The sequence below is a fragment of the Trichosurus vulpecula genome, chromosome 3 (assembly GCF_011100635.1).
Source record: "Trichosurus vulpecula isolate mTriVul1 chromosome 3, mTriVul1.pri, whole genome shotgun sequence".
Lineage (NCBI taxonomy): Eukaryota > Metazoa > Chordata > Mammalia > Diprotodontia > Phalangeridae > Trichosurus > Trichosurus vulpecula.
In genome coordinates this window covers 266,758,307-266,779,476 of record NC_050575.1, presented here as the reverse complement: position 1 = coordinate 266,779,476, position 21,170 = coordinate 266,758,307, and the positions used below count along the sequence as shown (strand labels likewise).

Below are 21,170 nucleotides of genomic sequence, written 5' to 3'. Positions count from 1 at the left end.
TTTTATAATATCTTGATTTCTCATAAAATCACTAGCTCCACTTGCTCCAATCTAATTTTTAAGGTAGTATTTTCTTCAGTGGTCTTTTGGACCTCCTTTGCCATTTGGCTAATTCTGCCTTTCAAGGCATTCTTCTCCTCATTGGCTTTTTGGAGCTCTTTTGCCATTTGAGTTAGTCTAATTTTTAAGGTGTTGTTTTCTTCAGTATATTTTTCAGTATTTTTTTTGGGTCTCCTTTAGCAAGTCATTGACTTGTTTTTCATTGTTTCCTTGCATCATTCTCATTTCTCGTCCCAATTTTTCCTCTACTTCTCTAACTTGCTTTTCCAAATCCTTTTTAAGCTCTTCCACGGCCTGACATCAATTAGTATTTTTCTTGGAGGCTTTTGATGTAGGCTCTTTGACTTAGTCGACTTCTTCTGGTTGTATGTTTTGGTCTTCTTTGTCACCAAATATTTCAAAGTCTGAGACTGAATCTGAGTGCATTTTCACTGCCTGGCCATGGTTCCCAGCCAACTTACTTGACCCTTTAGTTTTTCATGGGGGTATGAGTGCTTGTATAATAGAGAGTACTTTGTTCCAAGCTTGAGGGGATGCATTGTTGTTTTCAGAGCTATTTCTATACAGCCAGCTCTGCCACACCAGTACTCCCCCGCACCCAAGAACCACCAACCTGGACCTGACTCAGATCCTAAGCAGGCTCTGCACTCCCACTCTGATCTGCCACTTAATTCCTCCCACCAGGTGGGCCTGGGGCCAGAAGCAACTGCAGCTGTAGTTCTGTAGCTGTACCACCTCCGCTGCCCCTGGGGCGGTGGCTGAACCACGAACTTTCACTCTGTCCCCGCAACTTTTCCCACTAACCTTCTCTGTTGTCTTAGGTGTTTGTGGGTTAAAAAGTCTGGTAACTGCCACAGCTCACTTATTCAGGGCACTAGGGCCTGTTCTGCCCAGTTCCTGGTCTGGTTGGTCCTGCCACTGCCAACGCTGGGCTCGGCTCCCCTCTGCTCCCAGCTCCGTGCACAATAGACCTCACCCAGTGACCATCCAGGCTGTCCTGGGCTGGAGCCCTGCTTCCCTCTGCTATTTTGTGGCCGGGAACTCACACAAGTCCCTGCTTTCCAGCTGCCATCTTGGCTCTGCCCCTCCCAACAGAGATTTTAAATCAACCAGTATCATAAGAGGAAATAGAATTAAAGGTAGTTTTTTTAATTATCAAAGAAAAAAAAAGTCCTAGTCCTGATGAATTCACAGAGCTTTGGTTTATGTGAGTCATACCTGTAAATATTTACTGTATTAGAAATTTAAAAGTCTTAATATTACTATGAAAATAGGTTTGATCTCATGGATCCCCTGAAAGGACATCAGCAACCTCCAGTGATCCCTATTTTGATCATATTTTAAGAAGTGCTGATCTAGAATATTGAATGAAGTGACGAAAATATGTAGAGACAAGGAGGAACAAACACTTTTAGATCTCAAAGTATATTCAAGCAGCAGTCATCAAAACCATCTCGTACTGGTTAAAAAAGAGAGAGGTAGATCAATGTAACAGACTAGACAAAGGAGAACCAGAAACCATAGAATTCAAGAACCCAGTTTATTTAACATTACAGTTCAATAAACTAGAAAATATAAATTACTTATCAAAGAATTCTCTTTTTAATAAAAACTGTTGGAAAAACTAGAAAGCAGTCTTGCAGAAATTAGGCTTAGATCAACACCTTTTAGATATTCCACAATACACTCTAAATGGTTCTATGGCTTTCATATTAAAGATCATACTATAAAAAAATTATAAAGGAAGTAGAATAGGAGATGTATTCATAACCAAACAAAATATAGAGGTAATTATAGAAGACAAAATAGATAACTTTGATTACATGAAACTGAAAAGCATCTGCACAGAAAAAAAATTAATGTAGAATAAGAAAGGAAATGATTGAATGGTTAAAAAGATTTTGCATCAAATTTCTCTGATATGGGTTTGGTATCTAATATATGTAAACAATTAACATATATATGAATGATTAACATGTATTATATATTTATATGCTTATGTACATGTGCATATCTAAGTATACAAACATTAAAAGTCATTCTATAATAGACAAGTGATCAAAGGATATGAACAAAAAGTTCTCAAATGATGTATTACACACTATTCACTGCCATATGAAAGAACGTTCCAAATTATAATAAGATAGCAATAATTCTATAAATAAGAGACACACAAAGGAAAATAACCCTGAAGTTCTCCTTATACCCTCCAAATTGGCAAAGATGACAAAAGATGAGAGTATTATATAATGGAGGAGCTATGGGAAGATAGGTAGTACAATGTTGGTGTAGCTGTCAATCAGTACAACTATTGTGGAGAACAATTTGGAATTATGCAAATTAAGTGACTAAAATTTCCATACCCTTTGACCCTGAGATTCCATCATTAGGGTTATACCAAAAGGAGGTCATTGATAAGAGAAAAGTTTCCATGTACACCAAAAGTATTCATAGCAACACTTTTTGTGATAGCAAAGAATTACAAGTAAAGTAGATGCCCAGTGTTTGAGGAATAGCTAAACAAATTGTGGCACAAGAATGTGACAGAGTATTACTCTGCAATAAGAAATGACTAATGTGTTGAATACAGAGAAACATGGAAATGTTACCACGAACTGATGAAGCCATAAGAAAATAATATACAATGACTAAAACAATGTAAAAAGAAAAAACAACCAAAAAAACCCTGAAAATTGCAAAATTATAAAGAATAAGCATGGCTTGAAAAAAAAAACTATTAGAAGCTATTCCCATTCCACACCTTATGAAGAGGTCGGAGGTCCCTAGGTATGGTGCAATGCACATATATTCAGACTTTTTTGATGCACTAATCAGTTATTCTAATTTATTTCCTCTTCATTTTCTTTTTTTGTCTTTAAAAAAATTCTGTTTCTTACGTGGGATGGCTCTCTGGTAAGTGGAAGAGGAAGGATCCTAGGGGAAATTATGGTAACGTAAAAGACATCAATAAAAACTTATTTTAAAAGATTAATTTATGGAAGTAAAAAATAATAATGAAATTTATCTGGAGGAACAAAAAGCCATGAATCTCAAGGAAAATAATGAAAACAAGTGTACAGAAAAGGGGCCTCACGATATCAGATCTCAAAGTATACCACAAAGCAGTAATTCGCAAAATAATGTGGTACTGGGCAAAAAATAGATTCTTCAGTTTAACAGATTAGGAATACAACAAGCAGAAGCAAACAAAACTAGTGGCCTGGTGTTCCATGAATCCAGTAACCACAGCTGCTGGGATAAGAACTCACCATTTGATCAAAACTGCAGGGAAAACTGGACAGAACTGCAGCAAAAATTATATTTAAATTCTCACATCTTATGCCAAGATATGCTCAAAATGGATGCATGATTTAGATATAAAAGGTTATATACTATAAACAAATTTAGAGGAACAAGAAAAAATTACCTTTCAGATCAATGAATAGCAGGATAATTCATGACTTCAAAAGTAAAGGAGAATCACAATACAATTTTTGTTACATAAAATTAAAGAAGTTTTTATACAAATAAATTCAAAATAGCCAACATTAGAAGAAAGACAGTTAATAGTGGGGGTAGGAATCTTTAAATCAGATTTCTCTGACAAAAGTCTCATTTCCAAGATATATAAGGAAATGATTCAAATTTATAATAAGGATCATTACCTGATTAATAAATGGTCTAAGGATATGAACAGGTAGTTCTCAAGGGAAGATATAACCAAGCTGCATATTAGCTATGAGAAAAAGTGTTCCAAACCATTAATACTTAGAAAAATGTAAATTAAAGCAATTCTGAGGTTCCATTTCATACTCATTCAAATTGACAAAGCTGACAAAAAAAGAGAATGGCAAATCTTAGACAGGGTGTGGGAAAACAGGCACACTGATGCAGTGTTGGTGGAGCTGTTGTTTGGTCTAACTTTTCTACAAAACAATTTGTAACTATGCCTCAAAAGCTACTAAAACTGTGCATGTCATTTGACCCAGCCATTCCATCACCAGGCCTATATCCTAAAGAGATCAAAGAACGACAGTAGGGATCGTTTTATTCTTTGAATTTGTAACCTCAGCACCTAACACTAGATGCTTAATAAATGCTTGCTGACTGATTTACTGATCATTCCTACCATTTTGGTTGGCAAAACAGGTTAGGACCATGACACAGAACTGACATAATTGAGAAATTATTGAATTTTATTCAGAAGGCTCAAAGCATATATTACTCTATTAATTCAGATAAAAGTCATATGTTCCTAAAACAAGATTTAAAATTAGCTTCTAACCAGTGAGTTAAAACATATTTCTAACCTTGACATACAAATTTGTTTCTTTGATACTTTTATACAGAATGATTCAATACTTTTAAGAAAAGAATGAGATGTGTTTTTCCAACCAAATATATAGGGACTGTCAGTTTTTCCTCTGTTTTGCAATTCTAAGTCTGTCATTCAGAATATTTTATAACTGGAAAAATAATCAAAAAAGGAAATCCAAGTGATGAAATAAATCCTAAAAAGTAATGTTATATAAGTCACAGTGATAATAAAAATATACAGTTTAATAAGTATAACAAATGTTTGTGAAATAATTTAACACATATATTTTCATAATTTTCAAACAGCTGGCCAACATGTTTTTATTGTTTTGGCTACAAAAATCCAGTGATACTGCTACGCTTATTAAGAAACATAGATTATATGCATATGTATACACAACTATCTTGGGTTCATGTCAGTAGCTTTCCTACTAAAAAAAAAGCTAAACAGAAAAAAAAATACTTCAACAATATCAAAACTAAAAAGTCAAAAGTCGCAAAAATTTTCCAGCCAATGGATGCGCTGTTTCACATCTGCCCTGGGAAGGTAATATCACATAGAAATATAAAGAAAAACCTGATAGAGAAAAGGCTGGCCTAAAATTATATTTTGAAAACACTATACTTAATTTTAAAAACCCAGAAGTGGCATTCTTTTTCTTCTAAAGAAAGATTTGATAAGTGTTTCAAAAAAATGCCATCCATTTAAGAATGGTTTTTACAAGTCTTTCTTGTAAATAATGAGGGTTACTTTTCTCTCAGGGGAACGATTTCTACTTCAGTGTTTCTAAGAACACACCAAGTTAAAATTGCATAAAATAGATTTTCTCACAGTTGGGGGGAGTACAAAACACCGCATCTAGGGAACCAGACAGCTAAGGGGTCAAAACGTTACACTTCCAGGTCAGGCTTCTGGTTGCAATTAAGTAAAATTCTTGCAAACTTTTCTAAGGACATCATATTTCTTTTGTGTTCTTTCTCAGTCCTTGCATCTTTTAACTCCCTTCAGTAGCATGTTATATACTTATAAATAAATAAATTTATAAATATATACATGCATATATAAATATGCCCCCCATAGTATGAATAAATAAATCAGCAAATCACATGTACCTAACTTTAGAACTACAAATTGATTTTAAAAATAAATAAATTCAAACGTCCAGAGTTCTTTGGAGTTCTTTAGACAGTTCTATAAAATTTGCTTAATTTCTCATTTTCTCAAGAGAATTCACCAAATAAGTGATTACTATTTTTTATTATCAAACAATTAAATCTGAACCTAGTTTGAGTTGATGCACTTGTGCAAAGCACTTCTGGTAGCATGGTAGAATACTTTCTTAAATCATCAACGAAACAAAATAAACAGTATCTGCAGAGTTGTTGAAGATGTTGCCATGAGAACTAAATAGGGGCTCTTGATGTCTCAAAAATTTTCACCTTAGAAAAAACCACAGTGAATTTTCGAATGGAGGCAATATGAATATTAACTAAATCAGATGAAGTGGATATTCTGATTTTCATAAGCAAATATAGGTTTCTAATAACTTGCATAGGATTGATAAGGTAATAAGGATATTTTAAACAACTCAAATAATGACAATTTTTTACTTTTAATTTTCATCATGAATGCAAAAGCAGCATTGTCTCCAGGGATAACTGCAATGGAAGCTAACCCTGAGTAAGTTAAGGCTTATGTCAGAGGAGTTGCCAATTGAAAGGTTTTCTGTTCTTTATTGTGTTTTGGTTACAGTCTAAAAAAATTCCTGAAGGTTAATGTGGTAGCAAGCCTTTGTTGAAGCTTTTTTTCTACAGCAAAATATACCTACAATGATGCCTAATAAGTCTTTATTTACATGAACAATATCTAGACATTCATCCCTCTGAATCTTGAGTGTTATATCAAAGCTATGTATAGTATAGGTTATTTGCTAGAAACTATCAACACTAATAATGCTAAACATGATTATTTTATGATAGTGGGTCAGCTAATCATCCTTATTTCGATCCGGAGAAAGTGTCACTATTGATACTAATTAAATATGCACAAATAATTTTAATTACTGAAAGACATTTGCATATTAGAGATGCCAGGATTAGTGAAGCCAAAGCCAGGAAAGGAGATTCTGAATATTGTTGGTATCCCTCTCCCTCTCTGGTGGCAGAATAAGACAGGGAAAACAAAAAAAGAGAATCCCTATAATGTTATTTTTCATCTCTTTTATCTCCTCCCTGCATTGTTGCCTGAAGAAAGGGGCAATGCCAACCACTGCTTACAGTGGTTCTGCTATTTGAATACATAAATACCTTAAATAAATCTTAGGCTACAAATGGCAATCTTGCAGAGACGGAGTTTAAACATTCTTACCACAACATTAACACTAATAAAAAATAGTAAACGAGTGTCCTACATGTACTTAGCACAATCATCACATATTACAACCTGAATTAGAAACTAATTTAGAACCTAAAATTAGAAATACATACCAATTGGTGAAAAAAAATGTTGAAAACAAAGAGAAAAAAGCATGCCAATGAAGTCTCTGTTTCCCAGGCAATAGTGCCCTTTGTCCATGGAAGGGAAGAACATACAGCATGTCACAATGGGGAAAGAGCCAGATTTGGAATCAGGGGCATGAGTCTGAAACCCAGGTCTGCTACTTACTATCCATGAGTCAATTATGCAACTCATCCAACCTTTATGAGCATCAGTTTACTTACCTTCAAAATAAGAGGGTTGGACTGGGAGTCTCTAAGGTTTCTCTGTACTCTAAACATGTGATCATAAGGCCTCTGGCCCTGGGTCCTCAGATGAGAGGGGGCTCAGAGCAGGTTGCATCTGCTAGAACTGCCTCTCTTCCCTCTGTTAGTGAAGCTCCTCTTCCATTATTGTGTTAGAAGAAAGAGGTGAAAGACAGACCATTTATGAAAATTCTATTTCATATATATGTGTGATGAATAAAGTTACTTTCTGTACTTTTGTTCATTTGTTTCTGGCTGGAATGGAATTTTCCATCTCCTACTATCTTGACCTACTGAAGTTGCTCCTTTCCTTTAAAGATATCACTTACATACAACCTCTTCCACATCTTCCATAACTCAACGACTCCCTTGAATAATAGTTATTTGTGTATGTGTTATTCTCCCACATTAAACTATAAAATACTTGAGCCTAAGCCTCATGTCACATCTATATTTTTATTCCTAGCACCTATCATGTTGTTTGTACATAGTAAGCACTTAAATGATATTTGCTGGATTCTAATAAATTCATATATGTTAGTCCTACTGACAAGGAACAGAATTACAAGGGAACATTCAGGGAACTGTATGCTATTAATACTATTGGCATGCACCAGTGGTATTACAGTGCCTTCCTCTGTGTAATGGAAGCAAAACTCCCGAGAAAAGAAAAGTATTGGCCAAGAAAAATTGTTCCCATTGCATCTTGGCACTCTACACAAGATAAGAATACATCACCTATGGGAAAAGGTCACTGATTTACAAGTGGGCAAGACAAACAATATAAAACAACTTCCCTAATTAGCTGTAATCCCTAAACCACAGGAGAGGTCATCACCTTCCGGACCTTTGCCAAGTCTCCGCCAAGGGCAAGTATGTCCCTCTGGGGTCACACTACCCACACACACATACAGAGTATGAGAGCTAAGCAAATGAACCAAACACAAAGCTTACACCCAAGGGTATCTCATTCCTGGCACCTTGGGAAGAAGCGCCTCTTTCAGTTGTTGCCACGAGCTTTCTTTCTTGTGTGTAGTGGAAGAACTTAGGATAATGCTCAGTCTGTTAGTATTAACATAAAAAATAAATAAATTCATCAGAAAATAAGTAGCTAAGATGCATAATATACTAATATACACACATGCAAACATGCATACACAAAATAAGTCTGTTTACTTTAGTAGATAAACTTAAGGGAAGGCCTCCTATCCACTCCTTCCACAGTTAAAGTGGGAATACCAGTTCTACCTGACCCTTCAAACAATTGTTTTTGGAATGTAGACTATAAATAACTTGTAATCTGTAAAAGGGTAAGGCTAACAGCCAACTAGGGCAGCTCAAATAAAACAACAACACAAGTTTTCCAAATCAGCACACATTGACAACGATCTTCATATAAGTCCTGGAGGGATACAGTAAAACATGTTTTGAACTTCCTCTACCAGCAAATACAGAAACTTGAGAAAGGAAAGTTTAGATGTAAATGTAAACAAGCAAACTCAGAAGATAATAAAACTGATGTTGCATCACTTTAGAAGCTTCAATGGAATTTGCATTGTAAACTGAAACCAAACAATGGGTAGCCCAGACTTTGTATTATGAGAGAAATAAAGCCTTCCATGATTTTCTGAAATTCTAAAACAAAGAAAAAGCAAAAAATACAACCAGAAAACAAAACAAACAAAAAACTCTACCTGCTGCTTATAAATAAGATTCAAAAAGATCATTCCGACAAAATATATACTGACATACAGAGTCTTCCATATGGTTTAAATTGAAGCTCTACAATTGTTTCATTGGTGAACAAGAATTCTAAAAATTTTTCCCAGACTTGAAGTTGTTTTATGCATTTTCTATGCATCCTACAAAGTTATAAAATAAGAAACAGCCATCAAAGAATAAATATACACAATTTTATACATATTCATATATATACGTATATATATATGTATATCTCACTATATGTGTCATATCCCTAATAGAAAATCGCCATATTGCATTTCCATAAAGGCTAATACCCTGGATGACTGGTGCGCGCCCTCTTGGACTCAGGGTCCTGGGCTCCAATCTTATCTCAGACATTTACTAGCTATATGACTTTGCACAAGTTATTTACATCTCTCACTGTTAGTTTCTTCATGTATAAAAATGGAGATAGTAGTACCTAACTCACAGTGTTGCTACTATGAAGACCAAATGAGATAATATGAACCTTAAAATGCTATATCAATGCTAGCTATCACCACCATCATCATCAAAAAGGTAAGCTTCCAGAGGTTTGGGAAGGGACAGGATCAAAGACATAACCGTATGAATTGGCAAAAAGAAGGGTCACATTACCTGAGACTGGAGCAAAGGAGGAAAGAATGGGAGGTGATGTTGAAAGTAACAGAGGTGAAGAATTTAAGAGAAAAGTAAACTCAATGCAGAAGGCATCAGTTTTCTCAGTAATATATGAACTGAAGTCCTCTGCTCAGACCTAGTGGGGAGGGGTGGTAAGTGTGGCCTGAGGTGAGAGTGTATGGCAAAAAGGACATCTTTTTCATTATCTAATTCCTTTGAAAGATAAAAAACTTCATTGAAGTTCTGACTAACTTAAAGGAATAATCATACATTGAAAATACAAAAATAAATTATAAAAGATAAAAACAAAGCAATCACTATTTTCTTTACCTTTTGGTCTTTACAAAATCTTAGAAGTAATTGAAATTTATAGACATTGTTTTCAAACAATTCCATAACTAAGATAGGCACAAATACACTAACTTTAACATAGTAATCAATCAACCAATAAATAAACATTTAATAAGAGCCTATTATGTACCAGGCACTGTGTTAATTGTTGGGGAAACTAAAAGAGGTAAAAGATATTACTTGTCCTCTAGAAGCTTACAGTCTAACAGGAGAGACAACATACAAACAAATCTCTACAAAGCAAGTCATATAGAAGATAAATAGGAAGTAATTTTAAAAGAGGGAAGATACTGGAATTAAGAGGGGTTGGGGAAAACTTCCTGCAGAAGGTGGGATTTTCCTAAAGTGCAGGTCCAGTCATCTCACCCTCCCCTTACTCAATAAACTCTAGTGGCTTCCTATTGCTTCCAGGATCAAATACAAAATTATCTGTTTGGCATTTGGAGCCCTTTATAACCTAGCACCCCAGCCCCCCACCTCTCTAGTCTTCTTAAACTTTACTCTTCAATGACACTGGCCACCTGGCTATTTTACAAGTGAGACATTCCATCTCTTGGCCCCAGGCAGTTTTTTCTGTTCATACTTGGAACATTTACTTTTCACGCCAACTACTGACCTCCCTGGCTTCTTTTAAGTCTCAATGAAAATCATTTGAGGCATGCAGAAAGGGAACAGCATGAGCAAAGGCACAGAGAAAGGAAACTGCTGTGCATGAGGGACACAGAATACCTGGTATTCAGGCAAAACACAGAATACATGGAAAAGGGACAAGGGAAGGGGAAAGGAACAAATGTTCAATAAGCTTTTACTATATGCCAGGCATTGTGCTAAGTACTCTAAAAATGTTATCTCATATTACATGGAGAAAAGAAGTAGATTATGTGGCTGATATCAAGCAGAAGAATCTGCACTAGACTTAGAAGCTCCACATTGTGCCACAGTGCACTGGATCGAGAGTTAGAAGACCCGAATTCAAACCCAGCCTCAGACACTGGCTGTGGGACCTGGGGTAAGTGATTCACTTTCTGTCTCAGTTTCCTCAACTGTAAAATTCAGATAATGATAGTACCTACTTGCGAGGGTTGTTGTGAAGATCAAATGAGTTAATGTTTGTGAAGCATTAGTAGAACACCTGCACAAAATAGGTGCTTAATAAATACTCTTTTCTGGAAGCCCAGAAACAATGCAGTGTAGAGGCAAAGGCACTGGGCTGGATTTCAAGAGACCTAAATTCTACTACCAGCTCAGCCATTACCTTGTGTGACCTGGGGTAAATTGTTTAACCTCCTATCTTCATCTCAATTTCTTACTTGTAAAAGGAAAGGGTTGGGCAAGGTGATTTCTAATGTCTGTTTTAAGCCTGACCATCTCTGAGATTGTCCATAGCATTCTCTTCCTCACCCTGGAGGGCCATAGCTCTTTAATATTTGACTTGTGCTAGTAAAGTTCCTTATGTGTAGTTTGTGCTTATTAGAGGTTCACTGAACTAAAAGACATTTCTATAAGCAAAAGGAAATTACTAAGGGAATCTGTGAAAAGAGGTGAGTTTTTTTTCCTCTGTCATTTGAGTGTTACTACTTGATCAACAATGTTTTTTTACCTAATATGTAAGAAACCATAAAATAAGAAAACTTGGAAAGTTAGGGTGAAGTTTTAGAGTAAATTCTAAGTGCATTGTGTAAAAATTCCTGATAGGTTATATGAAGAAGGGGGAGCTAAAGGAGGAACAGCCTTTCTTCTAAAACTTATTTTAAATAGGAAAATATATCATTTTCAATAAGTTGGAAAAGCAAACAAAAACCAAAACAAATACTACATATACAAATTTGCACATTAGCCAAGACATCAGGGGAGAAGGGTTTACAATAAAGCCTATGTCTGAAGAACAAATGAAAGCTTACTTTGGCAGGTACTTTGTATCAGCTGTTTGGAAAGGGAGGGGAAAATTTCTCAGACTGAAGGAAGAATAGGAAGAACTTGCTTGTTTTGGCTATGCCCTCCCATTTTTTCAACATTCTCTGTCCGCTCTCATCTTGCACATAACACCCACAGATTTCCTAACATGGTGGTATTGTGCCCCACCAGAGAATGCTGTGTGGGTGTAAACAAAGACAGAGGAAGCCTGGTATTTTGGAACTTAAAATTCACATAGATACTTTTGGTGACACAGAATAGAAGACTGGACAAAATGCCACCAACTTTGAATAGTGTATTGAGTTTAAACTTCATTTTAAAGTTGAGCTTAGAGGAAACATCAAAATGAAATCCAATTTCTACCTCTTTAAAAAAGAACCCTGCAAGATTTAATTTCTTTTATACAATTTTTCTTAGTTATTAAGTTTAAAGAAAGACAAGTGTAAAAAGAAAATAGGATGTTGTTAGCATCAATTTATTACCCTCTTTTACCTTCACCACTATTTAAACGGCCTATTACACGCATCAAAACAGCATAGAAATTATGTAGAATTGTGACCAAAAGATAATTTTCTATTTTTCTTCTTTGTACATATGCTTAGAAAACAATGTTGAGCCTCAGAATATAAAAGCAAAAATAAAGGCTCACAAGTCAGCTTAAATTCTCATAACACATTTCAGATTTTTAAATAGGTTTTATATACTTAGGTTAAAAATCAGCCATTGTTGGATATTCTTTTTTCATAGTCAGAATTTTCCTTAGGGGGAAAAACAAGGGGAAAAAACTGTCCTTTATAGGACGATTCATGCTCTTCTCTATTTGAGAGGCAGATAGGTCAGGGGTTCTTAACCTTGGCTATGTGAACTTAAAAAAAAACCAATAACCTGGTATTTAAATATAACTGGCTTTCTTTACAATACTATGTATTTTATTTTATCCATTTGAAATATTATTCTAAGAAGGCATCCATAGTCTTCACCAGACTGCCAAATTGATCCATGACTCACACAAAGTTAAGAACTCTGATGGAGTAAGGATCGAGTGATGGTCTTGGTGTCAGGAAGATCTAAGTTTGAATCCTGTCTCATATACTGAGTAGCTAGGGCAAGTCATTTAACTGCTCTCAGCTTCTGTTTTCTCAGTTGTAAAATGGGACTATGCAAACGTTAGCTATTATACAGATGAAAAAAGAAGCTCAAAATAGAGAGGAAGATTAATTTCATTGGGTTTTTTTTGGAAGATTATTTTCAAGCATAGCCTGTCTAAGAGTAAAAAACAACCACAATTATTACAAAAACTCTTTTAGAAAAATAAGGTATAATTTCTACTTTCTAAAAAACCCGTCCGGTAATCTCAACTCATATGAAATATCTTATTATGTCTGCCTGTTTTACACTGACACAAATCCACAAATGTAGTATTGACTAGATACATACACATACAGATTTATATATGTATATAATATTATATATGTGTGTATATAAAATCTGTGTGTATACATACACACACGGCAGTTGTGAATAGTTCTTAGTTGTTAAATGCTAAAAGGGGCTATATCTACTCATTAAGACATTTTAAAGATTTCTTATAGGCATTCACTGCCACTAAACCTACTGAACCATTATAGTAAGAGAGAGGAACATTAGATGCCCCATGGTAATTATACTACTTTCTCTGGTTACTGGTAGTTCTCTGAAAACTCTAAGCACTTCCTTCCTTCCTCATTATTACATAGTAAATGAAACTTCCTTGAAATCTTATACATTCAGTTTTTAACAAATGAAAATCATACAACAAATACTTCATGAGCACTTAGCAAAACTACCAATTGTGACTTTATATTGTCGAAGAAAAATCAAGAGTATACATATATGTTAATGCAAATTAAACTTGGAAAGAATTGGAAATAAAGTAAAGGCAAACAGTAAGGTAATGAGTAAATGAGTAAAGGCACCCAATCTCCCTATTTTCTAATACAAAAGCATAAAGAGGCACTATCACATTTTTTGGAAGTACCCCAATGTTGAAACAACTTTCCCCATTCCACACGAAGTCCAAGGGTGTAAAATTGAACACTAAGGTAAAAAGAAGCACAACCCTGTGGTTAATGGCATTGATTGATACTGTTTTTGAATAAGTCACTTACCTGAGATCATAAGAACAGATGAGAAAAGGTAGGATTTTGAAGACTGTGTTAAAGAAGTGCCTAAAGAAGTTCCTTTGGTGCAGTCCTAAGAGTACAATGGTTCATTTAGTTTGTACTTTGAAGTTGCTTTTTGGCAATGATGAATACATAATATGAAATCATGATCACAAATGCTGATGTGCACATCTATTTTATGCTCTTGGGCATATACTGCCCTTATATATCTTGTGATCTTCACCATCTATGGAAACCAATTCCGTGGCAAAGGAAGAAATGTAGTATTCTCATTTTCTGATTATAAGCACTTTAATGCTGTTAAGAGTTATAGACAAAGCAAACTGGATATAGTTAGCATCCAATTAATGTCCAGATAATTGGCCTGCTCTGCTTTATCAATAATTGTTAACAGGAAAAGTTACAATAAATTACATAACTTTCTATTTGTATGTGTTTATAGTTCACATTTTTTTGTTAAGGAATAAAAGTCGTAAAAATTGTAAAAACTGAAATATGTCCATTTTAGATAATTTGGGAAAAATAACATCTTTCCCTCTTTTACTGCTAATTGCCAGCATGTTTTTGTAAGGATATTAAGTAAATATTCTCTAGATAAGTAATGGAAAATGCCTAACTCTGTAGAGCCCCATATGACAATAATGAAAATAACTGCTCTAAAACTTCAAGGTTTATAAAGTATTTTCCTTACAACAATCCTGTGAGGAGGTTAGCACAAACATTATCTTGTCTTACAGATGAGGAAGCAGGGGCTCCTAGAGATCTGCTCACTGTGATATAACCAGTAAGTATCAGAGATGGAGCTTCAACACTGGTCCTCCTGAATCTAAGCCCAGGGCTCTTTTCACCACACCAGAGTGCCTCTCGAATAAAAAAATAAAAATGTTCCCCCCGCCCCCGCCACCCCTAGTCTATTTGAAAAGAGAATTCCTTACAAGTATATTATCCAGGGTTCTAACCATCAAATAGGAAAACAGAAGGCAATCGTGTAAATAGTTCACCTGACTTTTTCTCCAATGGGAACATCAAGAGCTAGCAAAAACGTACAAAAGAAAATATGTACAACATAATTTTCATAGTAATATATGCTATCCATGTATGTGCAATCTCTTTTAAGAATCAGTCAGTATGGGCAAAAAGGAGAGGTGATATTGTTACTAGCACATGGTGCTATTTTTAAGAACAAATTATTGTTTTATAAAAAATTCAGTAAGCATTTTTAAAGCACTTACTCTGTGCCAGGCATTGTATTAACCATCTAGAAGAACCCGGGAGAAAATTTCTGCATAAAGGAAACATATCAAAACAGGATTTTATAGACACTTGACTTTTGGTTAAATTAACTAGACTGTATCTATCATCAACAACTACCAGCGAGGAAACAAATTCTTACCAAGGTACTTAACAACTGCTCTGAAACTAATAGAGAGGTGTCTGGGGCACTGAAAAATTAAGTGACCATCCCAGGGCCACCAGTAGGTATCACTGCCAGTCTGTCTCTCATTGGTCACCTATAAGGTAGGTCTGCTTTAGAAATGCTTATATTTAGGGGAAAATTGAAAATTTATTAGAAGGTTCAGTTTTTATTTACTCATTCAGGTCCAATATTACTCAGTTTAATCAGAGAATGAAGATCTGTAATTCACCATATTGTCCTGAAAAAACCTTCAGTTCATCTTTCCTTCCCTGCTAACACATCATCTCTTCTGCCCTTTGTGGCTAAACTCCTTGAAAAGACCATCCACAATGCATGCCTACACTTTTTCTCCTCTCCTCTCACTCTGATCTTAACTCCTTGTAATCCATCTTCCAACCTCATCATTCCACTAAAACCACTCTTTCCAAAGTTACCAATGATCTCTTCATTGCCAAATCCAATGGCTTTTTCTCAGTCTTCATTCTCCTTGACCTCTTGACTGCCTTTGACACTGTGGATCAACTTGTCCTCCTTGATACTCTCTTCTCTCTAAATTTTCAGGACACCACTCTCTCCTGGTTCTCCTCCTATCTAACTGACTGCTCCTTCTCTGCTTCTTTTTCTGGATCCACATTCAGATCATGCCCTCTAACTGTAGGTGGCCCACAGGGTTCTGTCCTGAACCTTCTTTTCTTCTCCCTCTATACTATTTCACTTGGTGACCTCAGCAGCTCCCATGAATTTAATTACCATCTTTATGAAGATGATTTCAAATTTATCTATCCTGCCATAAATTCTCTTCTGACCTCTGAATCTCTAAATGCCTTTCCAACATTTTGAACTGGATGTTCCAGTAGACATCTTAAACTCAGTATGCCCCAAACCAAACTCATCTTTCCCCCAACACTCCCCACAGTTCTATTTTCCTTATTATAGTAGAGGGCAACACCATTCTTCCAGTCTCTCAGGCTCAAAACCTAGTAGTCATCCTGGATTCTTTACTCTCTGTCACCCTCCCACCCCCAATATCCAATCTATTGTCAAGGCCAGTCAATTTCACATTTTCAAAATCTCTTGAGTAAGCCTTCTTCTCTCTTCTGCTACTGCTACCATTCTGGTGCATACCTTCATCTCCCCATGCCTAGACTATTGCAATAGTCTCTCCACATTCCAATCCATCCTCAGTTCAGCTATCAAGGTGAAGCCCCTAAAGCAATACTCTAACCATGTCACCCAATATGCTTCAAAGGCTTCCTTTTTCTTCTAAGATTAAATACAGTCCTCTATTTGGAGTTAAAAGCCCTTTATGTAACCTAGTTCCTTTTTACCTTTACAATCTTCTTATCCCTTACTCCTTATCATATACTCTTCCAACTAGTGACACTCGCCTTATTTTCCCTGGCTGTCCCCCATGCCTAGAATGCTCTCTTTCTCTTCTTCTTTGTCTACTGGCTTCCTTTAAGTCCTAACTAAAATTCCACCTTCTACAGGAAGTCTTTCCCAACTGTTCTTAACCCTAGTACCTTTCCTAATCTAATAACTTCCTATTTATCATGTATATGTTTTGTACTCATTTGTTTGCTTGTTATCTCCCCCATTACATTGTAAGCAAAAAAACCATTCTTGCTTTCGAGGAGCTCATGGTATGATGGTAAAGACAACATGCACACAATTATGTATAAATGAGATGTATACAAGATAAACTGGAGATAATCACATAAGGGAAGTACTAGGCCTCTCCATGAAAGCAAATTTTTGAATGGTTATCATTGTTAAAGTTAAAAATAACCAACACCCATAGAAAATGAACCTTTATTTTATCTGTCCATCTTACAAGTACCTTGTGCTTACCTTTTAAGGATAATGGATTATATAGTGTGAATTCTGCATTTTTTGACAGGTCATGCTGTTTAGGAGACTCTAAGTAATCCTTTACTCTTGAATCAATAGTTTCTTTAAGTAACATACAGATATCCTGAAATAGACAAAATTTTACAAGTAATGTCAATCAATATTTTGATAAGTGAGTGATGAAATTCCATTTTAGTTTTCAATTTCCTCATAGTACAAATGTTAAAGAGAAACCACAATAAGCTAATGGACACGTCACAGGATCTGAACAAACAACGAGTTAAATTGTCCACCAACTTGTGTTGGCTCACTCTATTTCTCAGCAAGTTTTTATTTTTTATCATCTAAATTATCCTTGATTTAAAATGAGGCTACTACTGATTAATACTAATCATACAAGATAACTGTAAGAATAAGATAAGAAGGTAAATTAATGACATTATTCAAATTTCTTTGGAAATTGTTGTTACTTAGAGAGAGGCGTCACTGACATAAATGGAAACACAAATGATAAAAATAACAACCCATCTATGATGGTCCATCATATCTGATCTAGTTAAACCAACATTTGTGAACTAACTACTATGTATAAATCTTCTTTATTAAAATGCAGGTCATGTACTACCTTTTACATGAAGTCTTTCCTAACCTTTCAGCTGCCAATGTCCCCTTCTACCTTGTATTTATTCTGTATATACTTAACATATGTGTCTCTTCTGTCCCATAAGCTCATAGGCAGCAGGGATTGTATAATTCTTTCTATGTGTATCTCTCGTGCCTTATATAGTACCTGACACATAGTAGTATGCTTAATAAACATATTTTGATTGGTTGATTTCAAGGAACTATACTGGAGCTTGGATTACAAATATAAACATGAAATAGCTACTCTCCTCATGGAGCTTAAATATGTTCTTCTATGATAGGAAAGGGAAGAGAAAAGTGTTTAGCACAGTGCTTGCCAAATAGTGGGTGCTTAATAAATGTTAGTTGACTGACTGATTGAGAAACTACACATACAGAAGTGAAAAGAACCAGGAGAATGTTGTAGACAGAAAAAACAATACTATTTGAGGAAGAACTATGAATGACTTAGCTAGTCTCGGCAATACAATGATTCAAGACAATCCCAAAAGACTAATGATGAAGCATGTGATCTGCCTCCAGTGAAAAAACCATAATCCCTCCAATATGTCATCTTTTTCTTTTCAATTCTGATAGTGTGATGAATGTGAGGACATACTTTAATTGGTACTTGTTGAACTTTAGTGACTTAGTGCATTTTTTCATATGGTTATAGGAAGGCTGGGTATCTTCACTTGAGAACTGTCTATTCATATCCTGTGACCATATACTAATTGAGGAATGGTTCCCATTCTTATAAATTTGAAAAACATTTGTGTATTGTTTTTGTCAACTCTGTCAATCTGATTGGGGTGAAGAGGAACCTCAGAGGTGCTTTTTTTGAGTGCAGCATTTTTTTTTTCATGTAGCCATTGATAACTTGGATATTTTCCTTTGAAAATTGCCTCTTCGTATCCTTTAACTATTTATCAATAAGGAATGACTCCTATTCTTATAAATTTGACTAAGTTTCCTATATATCTTGGAAATTAGACCTTCATCAGAAAAATTTGCTACAAAGACTTTGCCCATATTACTTGTTTCCCTTTCAATTTTAGTTATATTGGTTATGTCTGTGAGGGGAAAATTTTTATTGCCTATTTTATCTTGTGATCCTTTTTTTTGTGAACTCTTCCCCTATTCATAGATCTTAAATGTAATCTTGCTCCCAGCTCCTCTATTTTGTTTATGCTGTGATCCTTTACATTTTCAAGTTGTCTTGGATATACAGTGTGAAATGTTCATCTATACTTCATTCTACCCCTTCTTGATCACTTCCCCTGCCACCTCCCCCCACTATTTCCTGTAAGCTTCTTGACCTTTTGCCTTTCCAAATGAATTTTGTTATCATTTCTTCTAACTATAAACCAGAGCTAGAATTACCAAAGTAATTCTCTGGCAGTTTAATCAGCATGGTATTGAACAAGCAAATTAATTTGGGTAGAATCACCATTTTTATTATGTTGACTCAGCCTACCCATGAGCAATTAATATTTCTCCAATTATTTAGTTCTGTCTTTATTTGTGTAAAGAGTGTTTTATAGTTGTATTCATATAGTACCTGTGTGTGTCTTGGCAGGGAGACTTACTAGTATTTTACACATTCTGTAGTTACTTTAAAAGGAATTTCTCTTTATATTTCTTGCTGCTGGGTTTGGCCCATTCATGCCGGACTCAGATTCTCTTCTTGCCCTTATGTACAGCCCCAGGTATCTGTACAGTTCCTTCTCTGGAAGGCTCTACATGGTACTCTCCTGACTTGACCATATTCTCATTATCCATTAACCATTCTGTCTTCCTATGATGACCTGGGTTAGAAAAATGATTCCCTGTTATTTTTTCCTTGGAATTCTTAATAAGAACTTAGTCTGCTATATTTTCTAGGTTTTGTGGAGTAGTTATTGGGGAAAGTCTGGCTATACTGCTTCTTCCTACTTTATCATCTTAGCTGGTCTCTCCCATGAGTTCACTTATTATCTCTTCAAATGATTCCTCTATCTGTCAGGGCTATCCAACCTTAGATTTTTATTGAAACAATAGACAATATAATTTGATTTGCCATTTTAGGTAGCTAGGCTTCATTTACTAAAGCATTTATGTGCATTTCTATGCTCCTAGGTGGGCCGCATAAATCACACTGAGGGCAGGCCCAGGCCACATTTTGGACAGCCCTGCTGTAGATCTAGCCTTAACCTATCTCCTGAACTCCAGCATTATACTGCAAACTGCCTTTTGGATATTTAGAACAGGATGTCCTATAGGCATCTCAATCTCAATGGCAGCAAAACAGAACTCATTATCTCCATCTCCTTCCTCCCATCCCCCAACACATTCTCTTGTCTTCTTAATGGTCTTGTTATTGTGTTTATATACAATAATGTCACTGTAAAGACAAATAAAGAGATTAGGAACAAAGACTTGGAGCTGGAAGGCATATCGGAGGTCACATCTTACTCAAACTCCTCATAAATGGGAGCTAAAGTCAAGAGATGTTAAATGACTTGCTCAAGCTCACAGCAGTCATCAACACTACAGCTTGAATTTGAACCCAAGTTCTCTGACTGCAAATCCTGGGCTCTCTCTCCCACACAATGCTGCCTAGCTGGCAACCAAGGACACAACCAATTCCAAATTACCAAGGCTTACCCTTTGATGTCATCCTTTACTGCCTTCTCATTCACTTTACGTACCCATTCTGTCATTGAGTCTTGCCACTTTAACAACATCTCTCATTACATCCCTAGTGTTCTCACTGCCCCATACCTGGACCTTGCATTCTAGTTGGTCTCTTTGCCTCAAGTCTCACCCCATTCCACTTTATTCTCCACTTGGCTACTAAAGGATTTCCCTAAAGCAAAGGTCTGTTTCACCCACTGATTAAGTAAACTTCAGTGGCTCCCTGTTACCTCTAGAATCAAGTATAAAATGCTATGATTGGCATTTAAAGCCCTTCACAACCTAGCTCCTTTATATCTCCCCAGTAATTTTATTATTTCCCCTCTGCATACTCTGTTGTCGTTACAGTGGCTTTCTTGCTTACTTTGGGAGCTAGGTGGCAGTGGATAAAGCGCTGGGCATGGAGTTAGGAAGATGGGAGTTAAACTCCTCCTCCAGACACTTACTAGGCATTGGATCCTGGTCAAGTCACTTAATTTGTCAACCCTGGTTTCCTTAGCTCTAAAACAGGGATAATAATAGCACCCATCTTCCAGGGTCCTTGTGAGGGCAAAATGAAGTATTTATTACAAAGTGCTCTGCAAACCTTAAAGCATCATATAAATATTATTATTATTCCTTGACACCATACCCCATCTCCCAACAGCATATTCTCTCTGACAATCCTCATGCTTCGAATATGCTTCGAGACATAGCTCAAATCCCACTTTTTA

At 35.7% G+C, this 21,170-nt stretch overlaps 1 protein-coding gene across 1 annotated transcript in view; it reads right to left on the bottom strand.

Moving 5' to 3' along the window:
• LOC118843989 (SLX4 interacting protein) overlaps window positions 1-21,170 on the bottom strand; it is a 229,372-nt gene that overhangs the window by 53,676 nt on the left and 154,526 nt on the right. Inside the window, 1 exon segment of the mRNA XM_036751801.1 lies at window positions 17,158-17,281. Coding sequence (XP_036607696.1) covers window positions 17,158-17,281 — 124 coding nt within the window.